Source organism: Chlamydomonas reinhardtii, chromosome 5 (assembly GCF_000002595.2).
Source record: "Chlamydomonas reinhardtii strain CC-503 cw92 mt+ chromosome 5, whole genome shotgun sequence".
NCBI classification, from domain to species: Eukaryota; Viridiplantae; Chlorophyta; class Chlorophyceae; order Chlamydomonadales; family Chlamydomonadaceae; genus Chlamydomonas; species Chlamydomonas reinhardtii.
This window is the reverse complement of record NC_057008.1, coordinates 385,517-410,956: the sequence shown is the minus strand read 5'-3', so window position 1 is coordinate 410,956 and position 25,440 is coordinate 385,517. Positions and strand designations below refer to the sequence as shown.

The 25,440-nt window shown below is 67.2% G+C and overlaps 2 protein-coding genes across 2 annotated transcripts in view; one reads left to right on the top strand and one right to left on the bottom strand.

Moving 5' to 3' along the window:
* Positions 1 to 6: 6 nt before the first annotated feature.
* On the bottom strand, positions 7 to 17,954 carry CHLRE_05g232900v5 (uncharacterized protein). Its single transcript, XM_043062164.1, has 20 exons — positions 17,659 to 17,954; positions 17,394 to 17,496; positions 15,553 to 16,811; positions 13,961 to 15,445; positions 13,522 to 13,657; positions 13,067 to 13,149; positions 12,470 to 12,529; positions 11,709 to 11,971; positions 11,152 to 11,257; positions 10,403 to 10,531; positions 10,031 to 10,135; positions 9,790 to 9,864; positions 9,020 to 9,466; positions 8,511 to 8,668; positions 5,821 to 8,230; positions 4,890 to 5,657; positions 3,891 to 4,603; positions 3,388 to 3,814; positions 2,468 to 2,785; positions 7 to 2,284 (listed from the first exon to the last, which is right to left on the bottom strand). The coding sequence occupies exons 1-20, from the start codon at positions 17,740 to 17,742 to the stop codon at positions 1,811 to 1,813; spliced, it is 9,603 nt and encodes a 3,200-aa protein (XP_042924549.1). The 5' UTR covers positions 17,743 to 17,954; the 3' UTR covers positions 7 to 1,810.
* Positions 17,955 to 18,074: 120 nt separating this feature from the next.
* Positions 18,075 to 25,440, top strand: part of CHLRE_05g232950v5 (uncharacterized protein) — an 8,506-nt gene continuing 1,140 nt past the window's right edge. The window contains exons 1-13 of the mRNA XM_043062165.1: positions 18,075 to 18,518; positions 19,416 to 19,482; positions 19,921 to 20,157; positions 20,700 to 20,830; positions 21,250 to 21,325; positions 21,497 to 21,542; positions 22,498 to 22,544; positions 22,944 to 23,024; positions 23,465 to 23,631; positions 24,032 to 24,137; positions 24,345 to 24,419; positions 24,917 to 25,033; positions 25,262 to 25,327. Coding sequence (XP_042924548.1) covers positions 18,328 to 18,518; positions 19,416 to 19,482; positions 19,921 to 20,157; positions 20,700 to 20,830; positions 21,250 to 21,325; positions 21,497 to 21,542; positions 22,498 to 22,544; positions 22,944 to 23,024; positions 23,465 to 23,631; positions 24,032 to 24,137; positions 24,345 to 24,419; positions 24,917 to 25,033; positions 25,262 to 25,327 — 1,407 coding nt within the window. The 5' untranslated portion in view covers positions 18,075 to 18,327. The remainder of the gene's footprint in view (positions 18,519 to 19,415; positions 19,483 to 19,920; positions 20,158 to 20,699; positions 20,831 to 21,249; positions 21,326 to 21,496; positions 21,543 to 22,497; positions 22,545 to 22,943; positions 23,025 to 23,464; positions 23,632 to 24,031; positions 24,138 to 24,344; positions 24,420 to 24,916; positions 25,034 to 25,261; positions 25,328 to 25,440) is intronic.

Genomic DNA, 25,440 nt, shown 5'->3' with positions numbered 1-25,440 from the left:
CCGCGATGAAGGCGCAGATTACAGGGGCCAGCTCGCTAATTGAGCAGATGATAGTAATAGCCTGCTCAATTGGAAGTTCTGTCTCGAAGGGTCGAGCGCGAGCTCTGATTTATTAGAGCTGTCGTGGCTGCCCACCAGCACTAAGGCTTTGCCGGGGCCACCGGCCACCCCCAAAGCCGCCACGGTGCCAGCGCCCGGCCCACACTCCCTGGGGTACCAGCGCCAGCCGCTCCTCACCATCGGGCTTCAAAGATTTCCGGACGTGCCGTACCCAACTCCCAAGCCCCAGCCGTTGTATGACGGTGTGTGTATGCGGCGTACATGCTAATGCAGACTTTGCAGTACATCGTACCCAGCAGGTCTTGCTCGCTAAAGCGGGGCACCTGGGGCAGTGCACCAGTGCGGTACGTCAGCTTCTCTGGAAGCTCCCGGCTTGTTCGGACACCAGACTTGAGCCTCCGACTCTCCGAGTAGCAAGTACATCATTACAGCTTGTCCATCACTTGAGATCATCGTGTCCACTATTTTGAACTGTATGCACCTGCGTGGAGCCGCCCGACTTCCGGGCTCAGAATTGCGCATGAAGCCACATTGCACCCTTGCACGCCACGTCAGGCGGCATGCCGTGCCCCGCTGGCGTGCTAGGAGGCACACACCTCCCCCTTTTACTTCCACCTCATGCACATACACATGCACATGCACACCACACTACATCATGCAGCGCAGCACTCGCGCCGCTTCAACGACACGTCAGCATCTCATGTCACCCGCAAAGTGTGTTCAGGCGAACCGCCTCTGTGTAATGTGTTTGGAGCCCACCGCCGGCACCTGCCTACTCAGTGTCTAGGTCAAGCACGGCCCGTCACAACACACTGCATCGACCTACGGACTTTCCGTGCGCCTCGCCCACTACCGTCCTGTAACGTCCTGGGATCGTCCTGTGTCTGAAGTGGTCGAATGGCGGTAATACACCTCTGACTATTGCTATTTCACCCTACTAGTATTCCGCATGTTCAAGTCTTGACGGGACCGTAGTGCGGCCGTAAGCACCTAGGGCTTCGTCAATGTGCCTACACACACATACACACGCACGCACACGCACAGGCCCATCTAGCGGCCTGGGTACGCCGGTTTCCATCTCATCTCTGGCACATTTGTCATCAAAAGTCCATGAACTGCCAGGCCTGCAGCTTTGCGACTCTCCACAGCCTACAGCTGACTGCAAACCTTGTCATAAAGACACACACACACACACACACAGTCACGCACCGTGTCACCATGCGTCCTCCCACTCCCCCTCACCCCGCTGCCGTCCTTTTCGGTATTGCGGGCACTACCACTCGAGTGTGTGCCGGTATGTACTGCGCATTGTCGCCCGTGAATTAGCGACTGCTGCTGCTGTTGTTGTTGTTGCTGGGCTTGCTGTTTGTTTCGTCCAAGCTGCCTAATCGCTAACGAGACTACCCACCAAAGGCGGCTACTCACACCAAAGCCTACGCAACGCAATTGGCGGTGACGGACTGCAAAACGTTGTGTGCGCTCTGGCGAAAGTCACAACTTGGTCAAAGTAAATGTCAGGTACCGCCGGGCATGTCATTGCTTGTTTAGCAAAACAATATGTCCATGGGGCATACGCTGTGGTCCGCGTGTCCATGGTTAGTAGAAAGAAGGGCAATGCTGCTTCGCCGTCATTCAATGTCGAAACGCCATATTCCGTGTCCCGAAGCCTCGTCGTCAAAACAATCTCACCCATCCCAGCCACAGCCTCAGCTCGCGGCTACAGCCCGCCGCCGCCACCACACCGCCACAGCTACTGCAGCTGTAGCAGCTCCAGCAGCTGCTCCAGGCGGGTCACATGCGTGGCGCCCGCCGCCGCCCAGGGTGCAGCCGCCGCCGCCTCCGCCTCCCCCACCGACTCCATCGGCTCCGTCGACTCCACCCCGGCTGCCCCTGCGCCCCTACCTGCTGCTGCTGCTGCCAGCATCGGCACCACGCCCACGCCCGCCCCCACGCCGAGGACGTGGTGGAGGGCGTACCGCGCCGCCAGGTGAGGCGCCGCCGCCGCCGGCACCAAGTGAAGCCGCAGCCAGCGTGGGCCGCCGCTGCTACTGCCGCTACTGCCCCTGTTGGCGCCGCTACTGCCCCTGTTGGCGCCGCTACTGCCACTGTTGGCGCTGCTACTGCCCCTGTCGTTCACGCGGGCGGCTCCGCCCGCTGCGGGCGCAGCCCCGCCCGCGGCGTTGAGGTGTGTGTGCTCGTCGTCGTCTTGAAGCTCCACATGCACCTGCGCGCGCGCGGTTGGAAGTTGGACGTGTTACATAAAAGCGTCTGGTGTGTGTGTAAATGTGTCGCATATTATTTAGGCAACAACACATGTCCAGGCTCGCAAGTACGACGGGAGACCACCACCACCACCATCCCCACCACCACGGCACTCCGCGCCGCCCCCTCCCCTCCCACCACCCACCTGCACCGACAGCTTCCGCAGCTCCGCGAACAGCGCCGCCGCCACCTGCTCCGGCAGCAGCTGCTCCGGCAGTAGCTGCTGCCGCAGCTGCTGCTGCCGCTGCTGCTGCTGCTGCTGCCGGCCACCACCACGCCGCTGCCGCGCCTCCTGCCTCCCCTCCTGCTTCGCCTCCTGCCTCCCCTCCTGCCTCCCCTCCTGCTTCCCCGCCTCCTCCCGCGCCGCCACCTGGAGGCACAGGTGGTAGGGGCACACGTCCGCCAGACCGCCCAGGCTGAGCGGCGGCAGGCGGGCGCGCGCGGCCTCCACCGCGTAGCGCACCTGGCCGCGTGTGTGTGTGTGGGCAGGGGTGTGGGAGGGGGTGTGGGTGAAGGAGGGGTGTGGGAGGGGGTGTGCGGGCAGGACCGATGTGTGTAGTGCCATGCGTGGATCGCCGTTTCACGTGGTGCTTCCCCGAAGGCTGCATAAACACACACACTATGTGGGCAGGTGTGTGTGCAGTACCGTATGGACACCGGCGGGCAGGTCTGTCGCGTGTCCCGACACCGCGGCAGCGACACGTCCGGACCACCCCCACTGCGCACCACATGCACACATGTCACCCCACCCGCCACTCCACACACCACGCCACCCCCATCCGCATTGGATTGGAATGAAATACCCCCCCATCCCTGCCCCCACCCCAGCGCTCATACCCTTATCCCATTGCCTTAACCTTGCAACCCCCCCCTCTGCCTCTGCCGGTGCTCCGCTACTTTATATTGGTTTGGTTTAGTTAAGGCTGGTATTTACAAACCCCCCTCACACACACACACACACACACACACACACACACACACACCCACGCACCCCCCCCCCCCCACACACACGCACCCCACCCCCCAAACACCCCCCCCACACACACACCCCACCCCCACACACACCTCGTCGTGGAATTCGGGCGCCCGGCATTCGGCCGCGCCGCGCAGCACCCCCGCCGGCCGCTGCAGGTGCTGCTGCCAGCGCGGCTCGGGCTCCCACGTCCACAGCAGCGCCTGAGGGTCCTCCTCGGCCTCCAGCGCTCCGCAACCACCGGGCCCGCCGCCGCCATCCCCATCGCCATCGTCGTTGCCGTGTCGGCACCACTGCTGCCACGGAACATCCGGCTCCGCCGCAGCCCCCGCCTCGGACCCGGCGGCCCAGCCCTCCGCCTCCGCAGCGGTGACAGCGGCCAGCAGCGCACCGGCGCCGCCGCCGCCGTCGCTGCTGCTGCGGCCGGCGGCGGCGGCGGCACCCGATTGGCGCGGGCGCGGCGGCAGCGGCGCGCCGCCTCCGCAGCTGCTACTGGTGCCGCTGCCGGCGCCGCCCCGGCTGCGCCCGGGAGGGTCCCCGCCGCCAACATGCGGCGGCGGCGGCGGCGGGCAGTGGCGGCAGGTCGGAACCCGACCCGGCACCCTGGGTGCCATCCGCGCCATCACGGCCGCCGTCTGGCCCGGCCCCTGCCGCAGCTCCGGTGGTAGCGGCGGCGGCGGCGGCGGCGGCGGCGGCGGCAGTGCTCGAGGGTTGGCACCAGCTGTAGCTGCGGTGCAGGCCGCCGGGGCTGCCAACGGCTGTAGCAGCAGCTGCGGCGGCGGCAGCAACCCCGCCGCCGCCGCCAGGGCTGCCGCGGCCCGGCTCTCCTGCTACAGCCTCAGCCTCCGCTGCTGACGGCAGCTGTAGCTGTAGCTGCAGCGCCGCCTGCTGCTCCCAGAAGCTGGCGGCCCCATCGCAACCGCCGGCGGCGGCGGCGGCGGCGCCGCCACCGTCCTCGCTACAGCCGCTGCTACAGCCGCCGCCGCCGCCGCCGGTGGCACTGGTCCGTGTGGACGGACTGGCGGAGGCCCAGCAGCACACGGCCGGACCCGTCCGCGCGCCGGCGGCCCCGACCCCACCTGCTACTGCCGAGGCTGCGGCTGTAGCAGCGGCTGAGAAGTCGGGTGCCGAGGGCGCAGGGTGCAGGGCCGCGCCGCCGTGTGTGCCGTGCTGGTGGCGGTGTTGGTGGTGGCTGTGGTGGCTGCTGTTGAAGTGGTGGGAGCGGGGGAGCTGCATGGAGCGACGGCCGAGGGAGGCGGCGGGCGCCAGTGGGGCAGGCCGCGGCGTCGGCGTCCCCCGGCGCCACATCTGTGGCAGGCGGGGGGAGGCACAGATCGAGCGGAGTTTGGGGTAAATTGAGTGCATTGGTGAGGTTGAGTTTAGTTGAATTGAGTGGGGCGGAGTGAAGTGGAGTACCGAGGGGGTCCCAGGAAGCCATACGCTGTACAACATATGCAAAGGAGACGTGTGTTGAGGCGCTGGCATCTTCTCGGTCATCAAAGCGATCGCTCCCAAACGACACAGCCCGGCACAGCCCCGACACAGCCCCGGCACAGCCCCGGCACAGCCAAGACGCACCCACCCACCCACCCACCATGGCGCCCGCCGAGGTGATGAGCGCGCAGGGCGGCGGCAGCTGCACCGCCTCCGCACTGGCCCGCTGCAGCAGCTGCGGCAGCGTGCGGCGGCTGGTGAGCACCAGACTCACCGCCGGGCCGCCGCCCTGCCCCTGCTGCTGCCCCTGCTGCTGCTCCTGATGCTGGGCCGGAGCACCCCCGGCAGTAGCAGCACCCCCGGCAGCAGCAGCAGTAGCAGCAGTAGCATCGGCCAGCAACAGCCCCAGCTCGGCGGGTGGCTGCGACTGCGTCCGACCGCTGCGGTAGCGCTGGAATCCGGTGCCGCCGGAGGCGCTGCCGCCGGCGGCCGCCGTTACCACCGGCGCCCAGCGCGCTGCCTTGCTGCCCCCCTGTCCCGGTCCCTGCCCCAGCAGGTATCGCCGCAGCAGCTGCAGCCGCTCGTCCGCTCCCAGACCCTGCTGCTGCTGCTGATGCCCCTGCTGCTGCTGCTGCTGCCCGCCCTCCGCCGCAGCCTCTCGCGGCTCGTCCTCGACCCCCGCCCCCGCCTCAGCCTCAGCCTCGCCCCCAGCACCACCAGCCTCCACCTCCACCTCCGCCTCCACCCGCACCCCCGCCTCAGGCTGCTGCCCCTGCCCCTGCCCCTGCTGCTGCCCCTGCTGCTGCTGCGGTCGCGCGGCTGTTACGGAACGGCGCAGTCGGCCCAGTGCGGCGGTGCGCAGCCGGGTCGGCAGGCGCCACAGCAGGTCAGCGTCGAGGACCAGCAGCGGAGGAAGAGGCACAACCCGCTGTGCAGAGGGGAGGGAGGGGAGGGGGTCCGGGGGGGGAGGGCAGCTATGAAGGGGGAAGGGGAGAGGTGCGGGGAGGTTGGCGTAGGGGAAGGACAGCAAATCCCAGCACATCATATGTGAGGCGGGCAGCGGGGGGCAACAGAAGCAGCGCGCGCCTCACCCCGTCATCCTCCAGCTCATCCTCCTCCTCTGACGCTAGGTCCTCCTCCTCCCCTGCCTCCTCGGCCGCCTCCGATTCGGCCTCCACGCCTGCGCCCGCCTCGGCTGCATGCTCCGAAGCCGGCTCAGCCACAGCTGCGGCCTCAGAGCCCACTGGCCCCGCCGCCGCCCCAGCCGCCGTTCCCGCCGCCCCAGCCGCCGTTCCCGCCGCCCCCGCCGCCAAGACCTCAGCGGCAGCGGCCGGGCCCCCGGCTGCAAACGGCAGCGGCGGCGGTGGCGGCGCAACCGGTGCCTGGCAGTGGCCGCCGCCGCCGCCGCCGCCAGTCCGCCGCCGCCTCACCACATCCCGCCCGCCCGCCTCTGCCGCCGCGCCGCCGCCGTCGCCCACGAGCACGTGCACGTCCGCGTCAGCATCGGAGTCAGCATCCGCGTCAGCACTCGCCCCTGCCTCGGCTGTAGCAGCCCCACCACCAGCCGCCGCCGCCGCCTCCGCCGCCGCCGCCGCCCGGCGCCTCTGCTTACGCTTGTTCTTCTTCTTGGCACTCTTGGACAATGCCGCGACAGCAGCAGCGGCGGCCGCGGTCACGTCAGCGGCGGCCGTGTCGTCGACCCCCGTCGCGGCGGCAGCTGCAGCCGCAGCCGCGCCTGCAGCCCCGGCGGCAGACGCATGAGGCGCTGGCGGCGGTGGCGTGCGGGACGGGCTGCTCAATTCGGAGCCCCAGCCGTCGTCGCACTCGCCCTCGCACTTGCCCTCCTCATACCCCGCCTCGCCGGCGCCGTCGTTTCGGGCGGCGGCGCCGCCACAACCCAAGCCGCCACCCAAGCCCGACAGCGATGCCTCGCCGCACAGCGCGTCTGCGAGGTCCCACTCCAGCCCTGCCGCCCCCGCATCAGCCGCCCCCGCCGCCGCCGACGCTGCTGCCGGACCCGCCGGCCCTGCCGCCTCCGTGCCTGCCGCCGCCGCCGCGGCCTGCGGCGAGATGTGGGGTCCCGGCGGGGAGCTGTCGGGAGCGCCCGCCGCCGCCGCCGTATCCGCCGCCGCCGCTGACGACGCCGCAGCCGCCGCCAGCAGGTCCAGCACGGGGCCCAGTGCCCGCGGCACAAGCGGCGGCGGCTCCGGAGTAGAGGCCGCCGCTGCGGTGGCTGCTGCTGCAGCCGGCGCGGCGGCGGGGCCGCAGGCGGAGGGCGTGGCCCAGACGCCACCTCCACCTCCACCTCCGCCTCCACCGCCGGCGCCGGCGCCGCTGATGCTGCCCGCACCGCCCATGCTACACGCCGCGGCACGGCCTGTGGCCGCCGCCCCCACCCCAGTCCCCACCCCAGTCCCCGCCCCCGCCCCCGTTCCCGGCGCGGACGGGCACACGGAGCCCCAGCTACCCCCCGTGTAGCCGCCGGCGGCGTCCGGGGTGGGTCCGCCGCAGTTGCCATTCCCAGCGCCGCCGCCGCCACCACTAGTGCTGCCAGTGCCATCCGCACCACCGCCGCCGCCGCCACCTGCCGCCGCTGCGGGGTGGTGTTGGTGGTGTTGGTGGTGGTGGTGGCGGGGTGTGGTGCTGCCGCCGTCGCTGCAGCGGTTGGCGGCGGCCCCCGGTGCCGGCGAGTGCGGTCCTGCCGAGACGTCCGCCCGCCGCTGTAAGTGGTGTTGCTGCTGCTGCTGCTGTTGCTGCTGCTGCTGCTGGTGCGATGGGTGTTCGGGCTGGATGTTGCCGTCGGACAGTTCGTTTTGGTGGTTGTGGTGGTTGCCGTTCGGCAGGTGGCTTTGGCTGGTGCTGTGTTGGTTGTGTTGGTTGTGGTGGTTGTGGTGGCCGTTGAGGCGCGGCGGGGAGGAGCCGGGGGTGGAGGCGGCGGAGCCGGGGGCGGAGCGCCGCCGTCGTGCGTCCGCATGCTGCTGCTGTTGGTGGTGTTGGTGTTGGTGTGGGAGGTGAAAATGGAGGTCGTGTGGCAGGGCGGAGGACATAGCGGCCCCGCCTGTGGGTGCGGCCGCTGCTACTGCCGCTGCAGCCGCTGTCATGCCGTCCAGGGAGACAAAGGGCGTGGAGGGCGTGAGCGGCACCGGCGGCGGAAGCGGCGAGGAGGAGTAAGAAGTAATCGCGCCGCCATTGCTGCCACCGCCACTGCCGCCGCCGCGGCGGAGGGCGCTGGCGCTGACGCCGCCGGTGCTACAGCTGTGGCTGTGGTGTGGCGGGTGCGGCGGCCGACCACTGCTGCTACTGCCGCCGCCGCCGCCGGCCCGCGCCGAGCCGGGAGGGGCGGCTGCTGCTACTGCCGCCGCTGCGTCGGCGGCGGCAGTAGCCGCCGCCACGGCTGCTGTGGCGTCTGCCAGTCGCTTGGCTGCCTCCTGCCGGGCTGCTGCTTGTCGAGCCATGAGCGACCGCAGGCGCAGAGCGGCCTGCTTCACATGCGCCAGGAACCTGTTGGGGTTTTTTTGTTGATGTTATTGTGACTGGTGCTTGGGATGATGTGTCATTATGATGCGTGTGGACAAGGGGAGCGGGCGGGGGCAGACGGTCGACGTCAGGCATGCGAGGACTGCGCAGGTGTGTTGTGTTTGACGGATTAACACACACACACACACGCACTCTTCCACACACTCTTCCACACACGCACATGCACACATTCAATTGGGGTTTCCCATCGACCCTCATGCGCAACTCCCCCTCCCCATCCACCGGGGCCCCTCCTGCTGCTCACCCCTTGATGGTCTCAAAGAAGGTGCGGCCGTGGGCGAACGGCCACTCGCGCACCTCCCGTGGCGCGCCCGCCGCCTCGCGCGGGTCGGCGGAGGCGGCGGCGGCGGTGGCGGCGGGCGTGGCGCGGAGCTCGCAGTGCAGCACAGCCGCCTCACGCACCTGTGTGGGCAGGGCGTGCAGGTGTGTGTGTGTGTGTGTGTGTGTGTGAAAGAGCGCAAGGAAAGGACAGCACAAAGACGGTGTGCAAGTGTGCATGCGTGCAGAGGTGTGTGTGTGTGTGTGTGTGTGTGTGTGTGTGTGTATTTGTGTGTGTATGTGAATGGGTGCGAGAACGCAGGGGGGGACGTGTGTCTGTGTAAGCAGGCATACATGGGCGTGTAGGGGTTACTTGGCGCGACTCGTCCTCACAATGCGACGGGGCTGCACACAAGACACTATACTAGCATGTATGTCCTTCCTCCTACCCGCGTGAAAACAACCTTTCCCCTCTGTCCCGCAAGCTAAACCCACCGCCGCCAGCGCCCCCCTCAGGCTGTCACTCAAGCGCTCGTGCTCCGCCCGCCATCGCTCGTACAGATCAGACCACTCCCGAAGCAGCGCCGCGGCAGACGAAGAGCCGCCGGCGCCGCCGCCGGTAGCCGAAGAGCCGGAGGCGGCCACTGCGGCGGCGCGAGCGGCGGCGAAGGCGGACGAGGTCGCATTGTCAGTGGCGGCGGCGGCGGCGGCGCTGGTGGCGGCGGCGCCGCCACCCGTAGTGCTGCGGCGGAGGGCGGCGGCGGCGGCACCGACGGCAGGTGGCGGCGGCGGAATGGGCGACGGAGGCGGCGGAATGGATTTATTGCCAACGCCGCTGCCGCCGGCAGTAGCCGCAGTAGCAGTAGCAGCGGCACTGCCATTGCTACTGCTACTGCTGGGCGCAGGGCCGGCCGGCCCCCGCTGCTCCTCCTCCACTTGCGCCTGAGGGGGCGGTGTGGGTGCAGGTGTGGGTGTGGGTAAATGCAATGGCGCCTGCCTGCGGGACTGACTGACTGACTGACTGACTGACGCAAGGAAGATACGACACATCAGCGGCACCCCCACACCGCCAGCCCCACCCCTAACACTTCATCACCCCCACTCAACCTCCTGCCACCCTGCCTCCCCCCCACCCCTAACACATCCCCACCCCCACTCCACCTCCCCACCTCCCTGCCTCACCCCCAGCACCACCCACCACCACCCACCAAACCCCTCGGCCGCACGCCCACCGCCGCACCCGCAACCCCTCCCCACCCCCTCACCCTCAGGCAGTCCAGGAAGCGCGCCACACGCGCCGTGCCGCGCTCGTCCATCTCCGACACGTCGTGCGACAACACCTGGCAGTGGGGGGGAGGGCGTGTGTGTGTATGTGTGTGTGTGCCTGTGTATATTTGTGTGTGTATATGTGTCAGCGGCGGGTAACAAACTTCCTCCTCCCCTTCCCCCCCTTCCCCCAATCATTACCTCCCCCCAACCCCCACCCCACCTCCCCCACCCCCCCACCTTGAGGTCCACCGCGCCCGCCGCCGCCACCGCCTCCTCCAGCGCCGCCAGCGCCTCCAGGTGGCGGCGGCCGCTGGGGCGCAGCAGCAGACCCTCCACAGCGATCTGGGTAAGGGGTTGTGGGGGACCGGGGTGTTGTGACAGGGGTGGGGGTGTGCGGGTGGGTGGATGTCAGGGGGAAACATGGGTGCTTGCATGACATAAAGAAAGTGCGTTTAGACATGTGCCGACAAGATACTCCTTTTGCCTTCACCCAAACCTTCCCCGCCGCCTCCCTCCCTCCCACTCCCACTCCCGCTCCCTCCCTCCGCCTCCCCCCCTGCCTCCCTCCCTTCCCACCTCCCCCTCCAAGTCCCTCCCCCTCCTGCTCACCTCCAGCAGCGACCAGGCCCCGTCCCAGCTGCGGCACTCGGCGAAGCGGTGCAGCGAGGCCAGTCGGAAGCCGGCGGCGGGCGGGGCGCCGCGGTGGCGATTCACCTCATTGCCCAGGGCAAGCAGCTCCTGAGGAGGCAGGGGGTGTGTGTTAAAGAGCACAAGGAAAACATAGCGCAAAGACAGTGTGTGTATGTGTGTGTGAGCGCGCTTGTGTCGGTGTGTAGGTGTGTGACTATGTGTGTTATAGAGCACAAGGATAAAATCGAAAAATATATGTGTTAAAAAACAAAATCACGAAGCCCGCCCAGAAACAGCACCGGTGTGTGTGTGGGGGGGGGCGGTTTGGGGGACCAGGTACCAGCCCAAACTGAACCGAACCCAATGCAAAAGAGCGAGGAGGAGAGCGTGGCCTATGCTTTGATGATGGAGGGGTGGGCATGAAGCCGTGATAATAGCCGGGAAGGAGGCCAGCGGTTGGAAGGAGTTGACGCAGCGGCCACAGCAGCCGCCTACGTCGCGCCGGGCGCGTTCAGGAGCGCTGGGAGCACCTTCCACACCCCACCCCACACAACTCCCGTTTTGGAAATGGCGAAAACGAACACACATATATATATACACACACACACACACACACACACACACACACACACACACACACACACACACACACACACACACACACACACACACACACACACACACACACAAGCCGTCTCCCACCCTCCCACCCTCCCGCGGCGCCTCACCCTCAACAGCCGCCTCCATGCGAAGCTGCCGCACAGCCCCTCACACGCCGCCGCCACCGCCGCCGCCAGCCGCCCCTTCTTGGCCAGGTCCTCATCAAAATGGTGCCTGTGTGTGTGTGTGTGTGTGTGTGTGTATGTGTGTGTGTGTGTGTGTGTGTGTATGTGTTGAAAAGAAAACAACAAAACGAAGCCCGCCCAGACGGCGCGACGGATGTGTGTATGTGTGTGTGTGTGTGTGTGTGTGTGTGTATGTGTGTGCGCGCGTGTGTGTGTGTGTGTGTGTGTGTGTGCGTGTGTGTGTGTGTGTGTGTGTGTGTGTGTGTGTGTGTGTGTGTGTGTGTGGGTTACATTCATGATTAATGATGAAGTGAAGGCGTAGCCAGGGGGGCGGGGGTGGGGCGTGCCGGAGGCATTCACTTGTTACAGCGTGTCGCAACTTGACACATGAGACGAGCACCCTGCAGGCACCCGGCCCCACCCCGGCGTGCCAATGCCCGGCTCCCCCTCCCCCTCCCCCTCCCCCTCTTCCTCCTCCCTCCCCTCCTCGTCGCCCCCACCTGATCTTGATCACCTCCAACCGCAATCGGGCCTGCGGCACAGAGCCCAACACGCCCACATAGCGCTCCGCCGCGCCCAGGGACTGCCACCGCGCACCACTGGCGGCGGCGCCGCCGCCGCCAAGCCCGCCGCCACCGCCACCGCCGCCGCCGCCGCCGCCGCCGCCGCCGCCGCCGCCGCTGGTGGTTGTGTTGTCGGGGTCCGCCGCCAACCAGTCGAGCACTCGCTCCAGCACCTCGGGCTTGGGCCAGCCGCCCAGACACTGGGGGGGAGAGGGAGAGGGAGAGGGAGGGAAAGGGAGGGGAGGGAAGGGAAGGGGAGGGAAGGGGAGAGGGAAGGGGAGGGAAGGGTGGAGAGTTGGAAGTGGGAGCAACAAGACGCATGCCGCCGACCCCATTCCCTTTCTCCAACCCCCCATTCGCCTTGCGTGGATGCCCTAATCCTCTCCTCCCTCTCTCCCCCCTCATCCCATCCAAACTCCCCACCCACCTCGCCCACCACCCACTCACCCCTCCCCAGCCCCCCCACGTCGGCACTTCACTTCATATTTGATACACACCATCCCATGGATGGCTACCCCCCCCTTTTCGTTGGTTTTGGTCTAGTTTGGGCTGGTATTTACAACCCCCACCCCCCACCCACCCCCACCAACGACTCGCTTATGCAGCTGCAGTTGTCCTTGCCGCGCGACTGTTTCCTTACGGGATTGGTTCAACGTTAACCCCCAACCCCCCACCCAGCCTCCCCCCCACACACACACCTGCAGCACAATGGTGGGTGTGAGCACGGTGTGATCCATGCGCTCCAGGGCAGTGCGCAGCTGCGGCGGCGCAGGGGGGGAGGGGGCGGGGGGTTGCAGGGATGTTTGGAAAAGCGGGGGGAGGTGGAGGATAGGGGTTGTAAGTACCACCCCAAACTAAACCAAACCAAGCTAAAATAGCGGAGCACAGGCAGAGGCGACAGTTGCAAGATACTACTGATACTACGTGACACAATACTACGTGGGGGTTTACATTCATGATCAGTTAAAGGGGGGGTGGCAAGGTTAAACATTGGAAACAGGATATCAGCAGGGTATCAGGGGACAGCACGTAAAACAGGTGGGGGGCGGGAAGGTGGGGGAGGCAGGTAGTGAGGCGGGTGCGTGCTGCTGCTGCTGCTGCTGCTGGTGGTGGGCAGCTGCCCATACAAGACGGAGTGACTACCCATACCCCCACCCCTGTCCCCGTGCCCCCATTGCTCCCCGCCCAATACACCCAGACGCGCAGACACAGCCACACACACACACACACACACACACACACACACACACACACACCAGTTCAACCCTTTCCCCTTGTGCTACTCAGCCTCTCACCTGCTCCGGGCTGAGTGCGGCCTTGGCGAACTTGATTAGCACGTTCTGCGCTGTGGCTGGATCCAGCAGACACACACGCCCGTCTGCGTGACAGAGCGGGAGGAGGAAGAAGGGGGTTACATCCATGATTACTTAAGAAGTGAAGGCGTAGCCAGGAACCAGGGGGGAGAAGTTGGGGTTGGGGGGCGTGCAGAGGGGGAGCGTGAAACGGGGGAGCAGGAAGAGGGGGAGCCAGGAAGAGAAAGAGGGGGAGTAGGAGGACGTCAGCTGGCCTGCACCCATGCCCAACCCCTAGTACCTGTCTATACACACCACATACAAATACACCGTACACCTGAGACGCGTAAGCCGAAGGCACACATACGGAAGACGAAATCCCGAACATACTTTCTCCGATCATGATTGTGCCTCGCCCAACCACTACACACACGCGTGCAGCACACTGCCCTGCTCACCCGCGCCCCGCACGCCGCCGCCTCCCGCCCTGAAGCCGCCGCCGCCACCGCCGCCGCCGCCCGCACTGCTGCTGCTGCTGCGGGCGAAGAGCGCGAGCTTGTCGGCCCCGGTGCGCAGCGACACGGGCACGATGGCCTGTGACGGCGGGGGGGGGGGGGTAGTTACATTCATGATTATGTAAGAAGTGAAGGCGTCGGGGGGATGCGCTTGTGGGAAAAACCAGGCAACCACACTACACACACACACATGAACGCACACACACGCACCCACACACACACACACACACACCTACACACACACACACACACACACCTACACACACACACATACATACACACACACACATACGCACACCTACACACACCTACACACACACACGCACACACACAAACACACACGCACACACAACCATACACACCAGCACCGGGGCCGCCTCACCTGCATGAGTGGGCTGCCCCACAGCGACGGTCCCAGCACCGCCGCCGCCGCACTGGCAGGCAGCGCCTCCCAGTGCAGCGCCCGCCGCTCCAGAGGCGGCGGCGGCGGCGGCGGCTGGGACAGGGAGGGTGGCTGGGACAGGGAGGGCGGCTGGGGGAGGGAGTGGGATTGATGCAGGCGGCCCAGGGTGGGGGTGGAGCAGGCGGATGTGGATGCGAGGGCGGTGGGCGTGGCGGCGGCGGCGGCGGCGGCGGCCGCCGGCGCCGCCTGTGGCGTGCCAGCTGCGGAGTGCGGCGGCGGCGCTGGCGGCGTCATAGCGGCGCTGCCGAAAGCTGAGGTGGCGGCGGCGGCGGCGGCTGCAGTCAGTGTTGTGCGAATGGGCGCGAGGTGGAATAGGCCCGGTGGCGGCGGCGGCGGCCCCGGCGGCGGCGGTGGCGGCGGCGGGCCCTTGCCCGGTGTTGCCTTGGCGATGCCGCTGACGGGAGGTGGCGGCGGCGGCGGCCCCGGCGGCGGCGGCGGCGGCGGCGTTCGGCCGGATGAGGCTGCGGTGATGCCGGTAGCTGAGAGCGGCGGTGGCGGCGGCGGCGGAGGTCCCGGAGGCGGTGGCGGCGGCGGTGGGGTCTTGGTTGGCGTCCCCGCCTTGATGTGGAGGGCTGGAGGTGGCGGCGGCGGCGGGCCAGGCGGCGGCGGCGGCGGTGTCTTCATGGCTGGGCCCGCTCCCTTAAGACCGCCGCCAGCAGGCAGCGGCGGCGGCGGCGGCGGCGGCCCCGGTGGCGGCGCCGGGGGCGGCGCCGCCGGGGTCTTCGCCGGCGATGTTCCCTTGCCGCCGGTCGCTGTGGGCTTGAATGCAGGCGGCGGCGGCGGACCTGGAGGAGGAGGAGGTGGCGGCAGCGGTGCGGCGGCGGCGGCGGCCGCTACAGAGCCCCTGGCACGTGTTGGCGTTGACAGCGGCCCCGCCGGCGGCGGCTCCGGCATGCCGCCGCCGCCGCCGCCAGTGTTACCCGTGTCGCCATTGGCAGTGGCGGAGGAGGTGGGCGTGGCCGCGTCAGGCGGTGACGTGGCCCTTGACGCGGCGGCGGCGGGCGAGGCGGCGGCGGTGGCGCCGCGGCTCCGGCTGCTGCTACTGCTGCACCAAGACACCTCCGGCTCCACGCCCCCTGATGCTGCTGCTACTGCTGCTGCCCCTGCTACTGCTACTGCTGCTGCCCCTGCCCCGGCGCCTGCTACTGCTACTGCCGCCCCGGTGCCTGCGCTGCCGTCGCCGGTGCTCGAGGCAGTAGCGCCGCCGTGTGTACCCCGCTCCCGCCCCCGCCCCCGCTGCTGGCCTTGCAGCGAGCCGGGCTCGCCGCCGCTACTGCCGCCGCTACTGCCGCTGCTGCCGCCGGCGTCCATGCTGGCGGGCCGCGCCGCGTCCGCCGCCGCCGTCAGCGCCGCCGCCTGGGAGGCCATTGCGGCGGCGGCGGCGGTATCGCCGGTGAGGAGCGCCTGTGGGGAGAAGAAGAGGCGGAAGTGGAGGTGTGTTGCCAATGGGTACCCGATGTACTCTTATGCCCATATTAGTCATACTATCACGCATACTCACGCGCACCCACCTGCAGAGCCTCCCGCGCCCGCGCCGCCGCATCCGCCCGCGCCCGCGCCGCACCCGCAGCGGCCGCCGCCGCCTCCCGAGCCGCCGCCTCCCGAGCCGCGGCCTCTCGCGCCGCGGCCGCCTCTCGCGCCACAGCGGCCGCCGCCGCCGCCGCGGCGGCGCCGCCGGCGTGTGTTCCCGCAGGCGACAGCAGCGCGCACAGGCGGCGCAGGGGGGTGCTGCCACGCAGCGCCGCCGCCGCCGCCGCCGCCCGCCGCGGCTGGTCCGGACTGAGATCGTACAGATCCGGGCTGCCGTACGAATCCGACAGGGAGTCCAACAGACCAGGAGACGAAGGGTCGCCGCCGCCGCCGCCCTCGGCGGCAGCGGCGGCCTGCAGAAGCGCCACCGCGGCGGCAGCGGTGGCGGCGCCGAGGAACTCATGAGGCCGCACCGGCAGCAGCCGAGGTTGCTGCTGCTGCCGCTGCTGCTCTAGCTGTAGCTGTGGGGATGGCGGCTGTTGCAGGGGGTGTGAGGTCGCAGCTGCTGGCGACGGAGCCGCTACTGCCGGCCCCGCCGGCGCGGCTTCCGCAAACAGCCGCTGCCGTGACCGAGCGGCCGGGCCGCCCGCTGCAACTGCCGAGTCGGCCTCCACCCCTCCTCTACCTCCTGCTCCCGCGTCACAGCCTGCTACTGCCGTATACCGCTGCCTGCTACTGCCGCGGTTGGGAGTGTCGGTGTGCGTGTGGGCACCAGCCGCAGCGCCCACCCCCCGCCGCGCCGCGGTGTCGTCTTCCCCGTCATCGCAATCAGCCGCGACCGCCCTCACCTCCACGCCATTCGCACCACCCCCGCCACCACCCCCGCCGCCGTTGCCGCCGCCGCCGCCACCGTTGCCGCTGCTGCTGCCTCTTCTGGGAGTGGGGGCCGCGGCGGCAGCAGCGGCGGAGGCGAACGCCGCCGCCGCCGCCACGGTCGCCAGCGCCGCGCCGGGCCCTGCCGCCAGCGGTACCGCCGCCGGCGACGGCAGTGACGGCGGCGGCGGCGGCGGCTTCTTCGGCGTCCCCGCCGGCGACGCCCTCAGCGATGCTTTGCCGCGCTGCGACGGCGGCGGCGGCAGCGATGGCGCCGGTGAGCGGCGCATGGCCGCCTTTGCCTTTGCCGGCGACGCCGCCGCCGCCGCCACAGCATTGGTGACGCCGGCGCTGGCGGGTGCGGGTGCGCCACCTGTGCTGCCTTGGGAGCCGCCCACTGGTGCAGGCGCCTGGTTGCTGCGTGCGCCTGTGTGTGTGTGGCAGACGCGGGCGGCGGGCGGGCAGTGGGCGGGCGGTGAGCGGGCGGTGAGCGGGCGCGAGGGGGGCGGCGCTGTCACGTGCCTGACGCCTCGCGCGCGCACACGCACACGCACACACACTTACACACATACACAGAAACAAACACATGTCTCAGGTAACATCCGTATGCCGTCGCGTTGCTGCATTACATACACTGTCTTTGCGCTTTGTTTTCCTTGTGCTCTGAAAAACACGTATCTGGCGCGCGCCGAGCACTGGAGCCGCAGCCTCACAACAGCAGCCCCGTCCCTGGTGCCGTGTGATAGCCCCACACCGCCCAGCACTACACCACTACGGCCGCAGCTGCGGCCTGGCGCCCGCCCCCCAACATGTACCCCGCTAGGCAAAGCGACCTCGGCGGAGCCTCAGCGGCATCCGGTCAAGTGGTCAACAGACCCTTCCGTGCTTTTGTCCAGTTCGCCAGCATACACCACCGAGCAATCACGCACACACACGCACGCGTCTACCCATGCAAGGACCAGCAGTGCCTCCTGCCCAGCCCCCACTGCAGCCAGACAGCGGACCCCACCTGAAACAGCGGCTGCGCTGGCGTCGGCGGTGCCACCGCCGCTGCCGCCGCTGGTGGAGCTGCCGCCGGTGCTGCCTGTACCCGCTAGCACCGACCGGATTTCCTGCGCAGCGCGCCAGAGCAACTTCAGTAGAGCTAGGCGCGTCCTTGCACGCCGTCCAAGACGCGCAATGCAGCGAGCGCGCTGCCTGGTCGGTCCCATAGCGTGACCGCGTGCGGTGCTACAATTCTGGGGCAAGTGCCCCGGGTTGCTAATATCACTGACCTGCAGCATCGCCTGAGCGCGTCGGTGAAAATCATCAGCCTCCAGGCCAGCGCCAAGGCCGCTACCCTCCTCCGTGGACTGCATGGAAGCGTTCAAACTCATGCCGAGGCCCTCAAGTGCGGGGCCCTCTACCTAAAGTGGGCCCGCGCGTCTTGCAATCGATTTCTGGTATCATTCACACATCTATGGTGTCAATGGTGCTGCCTATTGTCGCTCTTCTAGGCAGTGGCCCTTCCATAGTTCTTCAAGCCTAGCTCTACAACAGCTCAGCTGACCTGAAACTACAGCAACTTGTGCTCTATATCTATAACTGTGCCCGGAATGGCAAGCACCAAGGGGAAATGAGACCATGGACAGTGCCCAATTGAAATCAGTTAACAGCACTCTCTGCAGGACGCACATACGCATTATGTCTAAACCACACGATTCTTTGCCAGTTTAAAGTTTGTTTATAGAGCAGGACCCTACGCCAACTGGCTCTGACTCGGGCACTGGCGTCATGGCTCGGTAGAGCCTGGTCTATACTTGTTCTTACCAACTGCATAAGGAAGACCAATTTCGATCACGACTAGCAGAAGAGCGCGTCGGCGGGCTGCAATCTCCTGTGTCTGCACCGCGAAATAGCTTGCGCCGCGCCCAGCAGGAGCTGCCTGCGGGCTAGAAGGTGCCATGTCGGGAGCCTTCGCGGCGCGCACGGCGCTGGAGGAGTCAGACAAGGGCCGCGTGGACCGTACGCGCGTGAAGCGCTATTGGCCCGGCAAGGCGCCCGAATGGGCGGAGCAGCAGGAGGAGGCGGAGGCGGCCGCGGCTCCGCGGGACCGTGTGCGCACCGAGGTGGCAGCGCCGGTCATTGTGCGCAGGTGGGGCGGCAGGGAGGAGGAGGAAGCGAGGGACAGAGGAAGAGAGGGAAAGGGGGGTTGGGACAGGGACAGGGAGAGGGAGGGAGAAAGGAAGAGAGGGAGAGGGGGAAAATAATTACACTTGGTAGTGGCGAAGCCACTGATGACTAGGGCTGACAAGCCCTAGTGTTGGGCTGACAAGCCCTAGGGGGGTTGGGACAGGGAGAGGGGGGTTGGGCCTGACCAGTGACTAGGGCTGACAAACCCTAGGGGGGTTGGGCCAGGGAGAGGGAGAGAGAGGGGGAGGGGAAGAGGGAGAGGGGGGTTGGGCCAGAGGTGGGTAAGAGAGGGGTGGCGCAGGGGGGCAGAGGGGGGCAAGAAGATGTGGGGTAAGAGGTGGGGCTGGGAGGGACAGCGCGTGGCAGGGCATAGTGGCGTGGAGCCGGGGAGAGTGGCATGTGGGCAGAGGGGGGGGGGGGTGCGGGGCGGGGGGGTAGCCATCCATGGGATGGTGTGTATCAAATATGAAGTGAAGGGGGGTGGGGGGGGGTGTTTGTGAAGGAGGGTGTGGAGAGAGGGGTCGGGCGGGGGCAAACGGCGTGCACCAGCCATGCAGGCACAGGTTGAGGGGGTGGGACATGCAGCTAGGCACCAGCACAGCACAGGGCTAGCAGGCACATGCCGCGGCTGCGTGCGCCCCGCAGAGCCCCACTCCCGCCGCTCATAGCCCCATCGAACACCGCGTGTCTCCTGCCCACCCTGTGCCGCCACACACGCATACACACAAAACACACACAATCACTGCATGCCGTCCCCCCCTCCCCCCCTTTGTACCTGGCGACGACTTCACTTCGTAAACTAAATGCATGTAACCCCCCCCCCTCCCCCCCTTCCCCCCCCCCTCCCCCCCCCCCCCAGGGCTGACGACCCCCGCCTGGCCCGCCTGCAGCAGTCGCGGGGGGCGGACCGGGAGGAGGCACTGCAGGTGGGGGGTGGGAGGGCGTGTGTGTTTTGGCACGTGGGGCGGGGAATGGGGGCGGGTCTGTGTCCACCATCCCATAAGCAAGCAGAAAGAGGGAAGAGGGGGCTGTTTCCACCACGCGGAATGCAGGTGGGAGGGCGCGGGACGGGGGGTTGCAAAGATGGTAGAGGGGGGTTTGCAAGCTGGTTTAGCACGCGTGCGGTGTGCTGTGTGCGGTGCACAGCCCTCGGTGCCCGCTCTCCCGCTGCACTGGCGGCCCCGGCGCAGCCAGGCGCCGCACCCGCACCCGCACCCGCCGCCTCCCCCCGCCCCCACATACACGCACACGCACGTGACACGAGTGCTTCCTTCCCCACACGTGCTTTCCAACACACACACACACGCACACACACGTACACACACACACACACACACATGCGCACCCTTTTCGCACGTGCACAGGAGCGCCGTCAAATCCGGGCGGCGGAGATAGTGCGCGTGAAACGAGAGCGAAGCGAGGAGCCCGATGGCGACGGCGGCGGCGAGGGCGACGGCGGCGCCGGGGGGCCGCAGGCGCGGCGGCGGGCGCGGAGCGAGGAGCCGAGCGAGGAGGCGGATGAGGAGGAGGAGGAGGCGCAGCTGAGGCGGCGGCGGCGGGGGGAGAGCGAGGAGCCGGAGGCGGAGCAGCCAGTGCTGGAGGTGAGGGGGCGTGTGTGTGTGTGAGGGGGAGGGGGGTCGCAAGGTTGAAACATTGGGAACTGGATACAAGCAGGGGAGTCGGGGGGCACCCAAGTGAAGGCATCAGGTGTTGCAAGGCGAGTGGTTGCGTACGGATGACCGAAGGCAACCCGCGCCGTGGCCGCGTCGGCGCCGCCGGGGGGAGGGGAAGGGGGAGGGGAAGGGAGGCGGGGTTAGCTATTTGCAGTGTGTATCGGTGCAATGAGTCGAGCGTGTGGCGTGTGTATAGAGGACCGGGACGTGTTGGGCAACAAGTGCACAGCAACACGCTTCGCTCGGACACACGCACGCACGTGGGCACGTCGCCAGAGCCACCACCACCACCGCCACCACCGCCACCACTGGCACCACTGGCACCGCACCGGCACCGGTACCACCATATTCACCACCACCACCACCACCACCCCAACCCCAGCCCCCGCCTACCATTTCCTTGCGATTCATGAATGTAACCCCACCACCACAACCCCACCCTGCGCCGCCACCGCCACCGCCACCGCCAGGGCGACGTGCCGGCGGATGAGATGCAGCGGCGTGTGGCGCGGCGGCGGGCGGCGGAGGGCCAGGGCCACAAGGAGGAGGAGGAGGACGACGAGGAGGCGGTGGCGAGGCGGCGCGCGGCGGTGCGCGAGAGGTGAGGGGGGTCGGGGGCAGGACAGGCGGGGACATGGGAGGAGGGGGCGGGGCGGGGGCCAGGGGGCGGGGCGCATGGGAGGCTGCCGTGGCGTTTGGCTGTGAGAACGAGTGTGGGGGTGGGCTGGATCTGCGGGGGTGGTCTGTGGGTGGCGCGGGGGCGGTTTGGTGGGACATGCTTTGGCGGGACGATATGAAAGCCCGCGCAGACGGCGCCGAAGTTATTTGCGAGTACCTACCATATTACCAAGCTTGTGTGTGTGTGTGTGTGTGTGTCTGTGCCTGTGTACGGTGTGTTGATGCGCACGACCGGACGAGCCCGCCCCAAACGTTGGCTTCCGGCTCTCTCCCCCGCCCTCCCCCCCCCGCCCTCCCCCCCCGCCCTCCCCCCCCCGCCCTCCCCCCGCCCTCCCCGCTCAGGCTGCTGCAGCAGCAGCGCGAGGAGGAGGAGCGGCGCCGGCAGCAGCAGCAGGAGGAGGAGTCGGAGGAGGAGGAGGTGCGGGGCGGGGGGGGCCTAGCGTGTGTGTGTTTGTGGGGGGGGCCCGCACTGGTTGAAGGCTCGTCCAAACCACCGCTTTTCACTCCTCAGCGCTTACAAACACTATTCGCACCTCATCCGCCCCTGCCGCCTGACGCCGCCTGACGCCGCCCTCCCTCACGCCCGCAGGAGGAGTCGTCCGAGTACGAGACAGACGACGAGGATGACGGACCGGGTGGGGGCGGCGTGTGTGTGTGTGTGTGTGTGTGTGTGTGTACGGGAGGGGGCGAAAAGGGGGGGGACCGGGTGGGGGCGGCGCGTGTGTGTGTGTGTGTGTGTGTGTGTGTGTGTGTGTGTGTGTGTGTGTGTGTGTGTGTGTGTGTGTGTGTGTGTGTGTGTGTGTGTGTGTGTGTGTGTGTTAAAAAACGAAACGAAAGCCCGCCCAGACGACGCCGGAGTTACTTACGGATACCTACCAATTTACCGAGCGTCGCGTGGTTGTCGTGACCCAGGTAGTCATACTTACCCGCGATAAGCCTGTAACCCCACGGGCGACCATTCGGCCTGACCCCGCGATGCACCTGTATGCGTCCATGCTCCGCACCCTGGGCGCGCTAAACAACGTTTACCCAGCAGTGTGTGTGTGTGTGTGTGTGTGTGTGTGTGTGTGTGTGTGTGTGTGTGTGTGTGTGTGTGTGTGTGTGTGTGTGTGTGTTGTACGGGAGGGGGCGTAGGGCGGGGGACCCGGTGCGGACGGCGAGTGTGTGTACGGGAAGGGGGAATAGCGGGGGATTCGGTTGGGGCGGCGTGCGAGGGCCGTGGCGGCGTGACCCAGGGGCATACTAGTCCTCTGAAGGTAGACTCGTGCTTGCCAGCTATGGCCTAGCGGCCCGGTCGTGCCTACGGCCGACCACTTCTGTATGTGTGTACGGGAGGAGGGGGGAGCGGGGGACCGCGCGGGCGTGGCGTGTGTGTTTGTACGGAGGGCGGGAGAGCGGGGAACCCGGCGGGGGCGGCGTGCGAGGGCCAGGGCCGCGCATGGCCCGGGGGCGTACTTGTACTCGGCCCGGTCGTGCCTACCAGTCCTTTAAGTAATCATGACTGTAATCCCCGTGTGATTTATTCAGTCCGGGGACCGCTGTCTTCTAACTCTGGTCCTGCCTCCCTGCCTCCCCCCCCCTCCCACACAGGCGGTCGGCTGCTGAAGCCCGTGTTCGTGCCCAAGCACGCGCGCGACGTGAGTAGCGGCCGGGGCATGCAGCAGTAGCAGTGGCGGCAGCAGTAGCAACAGCTGAGGCAGCAGCAACAGTAGCAGCCGAAATAGCAGCGGCGGGGGGCAGCAGCAGGCAGGGGGGTGGGGAGGAAGAGGAGGAGGAGGGCGGGGGTGGGTTTGGGGGGTGGCAGTAGCTGGGCGGACTCGCTGGCGTGCCTTCGCGTTGTGCGGGTCTTTGTCTGGTCTTGTGACGGGTCCGGTCCCCACACTCCCCAGCACGGGCAGACGGGTCTCAGGCCCCCACGGTTCACACCTCACTGTTTTGGCTGCACCTGCCCCGTGTCAGCATCATCTTGTGTTAATTCATCGTGCATGGAAACCTCACACAACCCGCTTCCCCCGTACGCCGCCTGCGTTGCGCAGACTGTGGCGGAGCGCGCGGCCCTGGAGGAGGAGGAGGAGGCGGTCGTGGAGAAGGACAGGGCGCGCAAGGCGGCACGCAAGGTGGGCCGGCGGCGTCGGGGCAGGCGGGTTTGTCGTGTTTGTGTTTGTGCGTTGGCGGAACGCAGAAAGGGCGCCTCTGGGGTTGTGCAAGTGCTGTGTTTGTCTAGAGGAGACGGAAACGAGCAGTCCTCCGAAAACCCCGCAATCCCGCTATCCACCGGCCTGCCCACCATGCCCCTACAGCCCTACATCCCCCACCACCCCACACCACCGACCACACACCATTCACCACACACACCATCAACGACACACACCATCAACGACACACACCACCAACCACACACACACCACCAACCACACACACACACACACGCACACACACACACACACACTCACATCGCATACACTGTCTTTGCGCAACTGTGCTCTTTAACACACACACACACACACACACACACACACACACACACACACACACACACACACACACACACGCGCAGGAGGAGACCAAGGCCATCCTGGCGGAGCAGATGGCTCTGGAGGCGGCGGCCGCCGCCGCCGCCGCCGCGGGCCCGGCGGGTGTGGACGACATCGACACGGACGACGACGAGGAGCCGGTGGCGGCATACGAGGCGTGGAAGGGCCGAGAGCTGAGGCGCATCAAGCGGTGGGGGCGGGGGCAGGGGGCAAGGGGGGGTTAACTCTTGACCAAGCTCATAAGGAAGCAGAAGCGCTGCAAGGAGAAGCTGTAGCCGCGTATGCGAGCTGCTGTAGCTGCTCGGGTGGGGGCTTGAGGGGATGGCTGGGGGGGCTGGGGGCCTGAGGGGAGGGGGGTTGTAAATACCATCCCAAACTAAACCAAAACCGGGGGGCACAAGGGGCTGGAGGGGGCACAGGGGGACGGGACACCTACATCACCAACTGCACCCCCTGCTTCCCCTCTTACAACTGGCCCTACACACACGCGCACACACAGTCTTTGACCTCCTGTTCACTCACACACACTCCCATAGTCCCATTCACACACATACCCACACCACACACACGCCACACACACACACACACAGCGACCGCGAGGAGCGTGAGACTGCGGAGCGCGAGGCGGCGGAGAGGGAGCGGCTCAAGAACATGACGGAGGAGGAGCGGGCGGCCTGGGAGAAGGCCAACCCCAAGGTGTGTGCGTGTGGGGAGGGGAGGGGGGCTTCCAGGCATGACTTTGGGGGACCTTGACCTTCACGATTGGGACCTACCGTACTCCATTGGGCTCGGGCGTGTAAACCCCTCCGCCCCGACCCCTACACAGCTAACCCCTGTCGCTTCTGCCTGTGCTCCGCTAGTTTGTAGTTTGGGCTGGTATTTACACCTCTCCCCCGCACACAGGCTGTCCGCGAGGCGTCGCCCAAGGCCAAGTGGAACTTCCTCCAGAAGTACTGGCACAAGGGCGCGTTCTTCCAGGTGGGATGTGGGGTTTGGGGTTTTTTGGGGGGGGGTTGTGAGTACCAGTTCAAATAAACGAAAACGGGGGTGTTAGCCATTCCTGTGGAGAACGGAGCGAGTAGATCACGAGTATGAAGTGCCGACATCCAAAGAGGGGGCAGTAGAGGGTGGGTGGGGGGAGGTATGGGGGGTTCAGATAGTGACGTTCGGTATGACGGCGACAGCTGGCAGGCACAGACCCACTGTCACACACACACACACACGCACAAACTGTCCTGCGCGTGTTGGGTTTCCTTCTGATTTTCAACACATACACGCGCGCTTCCCACCTCTACTGCATTGGATTTGGTTTAGTTTGGGCTGGTATCTACAACCCCCCCCCCCGTTCTCCTTGCCGCGCGACTGTTTCCTTACGGGATTGGTTCAACGTTAACCCCCCCCCCCCCACTTCACTTCATATTTGATACACACCATCCCATGGATGGCTACCCCCCCCCCCCCGCCACCACCGGCAGGAGACAGCGGACGACACGCGCGGCACCACGGGTGTGGACGACATCTTCAAACGCGACTACTCCGCCCCCACCGGCATGGACAAGTTCGACAAGTCCATGCTGCCCAAGGTCATGCAGGTGGGGAGGAGAGGCGTGTGGGGTGTGTGTGTGTGTGTGTGTGTGGAGGGGGGGGGGGAGGGTGTGGACTGTGGACGGGGGATGTTACGTGGGAACGACCAGCGCGCACCCGTCGTCTGTTGCATAATCTGTAGCGTAACTCTGCATCGCATGCACTGCCCTGAAAGTAATGTTTTCCTTGTGCTCATTAAAACACCCCCTCACCACTCCCACCCCCACCCGCTGCAGGTCAAGAACTTCGGGCGGGCGGGGCGCACCAAGTACACACACCTGCTGGACCAGGACACCACACAGGTGGGGAGGGGAGGAGGGGAGGGGAGGGGAGGGGGGCAGGAGGAGGGGAGGGGAGGGGAGGGGAGGGGAGGGGAGGGGAGGGGAGGGGAGGGGAGGGGAGGGGAGGGGAGGGG

Bases quoted from the DNA above. Each gene is read 5' to 3' on its own strand.
- CHLRE_05g232900v5 (XM_043062164.1), bottom strand. From the start codon at position 17,742: ATGCAGTCCACGGAGGAGGGTAGCGGCCTTGGCGCTGGCCTGGAGGCT. The intron at 15,446-15,552 runs GTGGGTGCGCGT...TTCTCCCCACAG, and splicing joins GGGCGCGGGAGGCTCTGCAG to GCGCTCCTCACCGGCGATAC. The intron at 10,532-11,151 runs GTGAGGCGCCGC...CTGCCTCCTCAG, and splicing joins CATGGAGGCGGCTGTTGAGG to GAGCTGCTTGCCCTGGGCAA.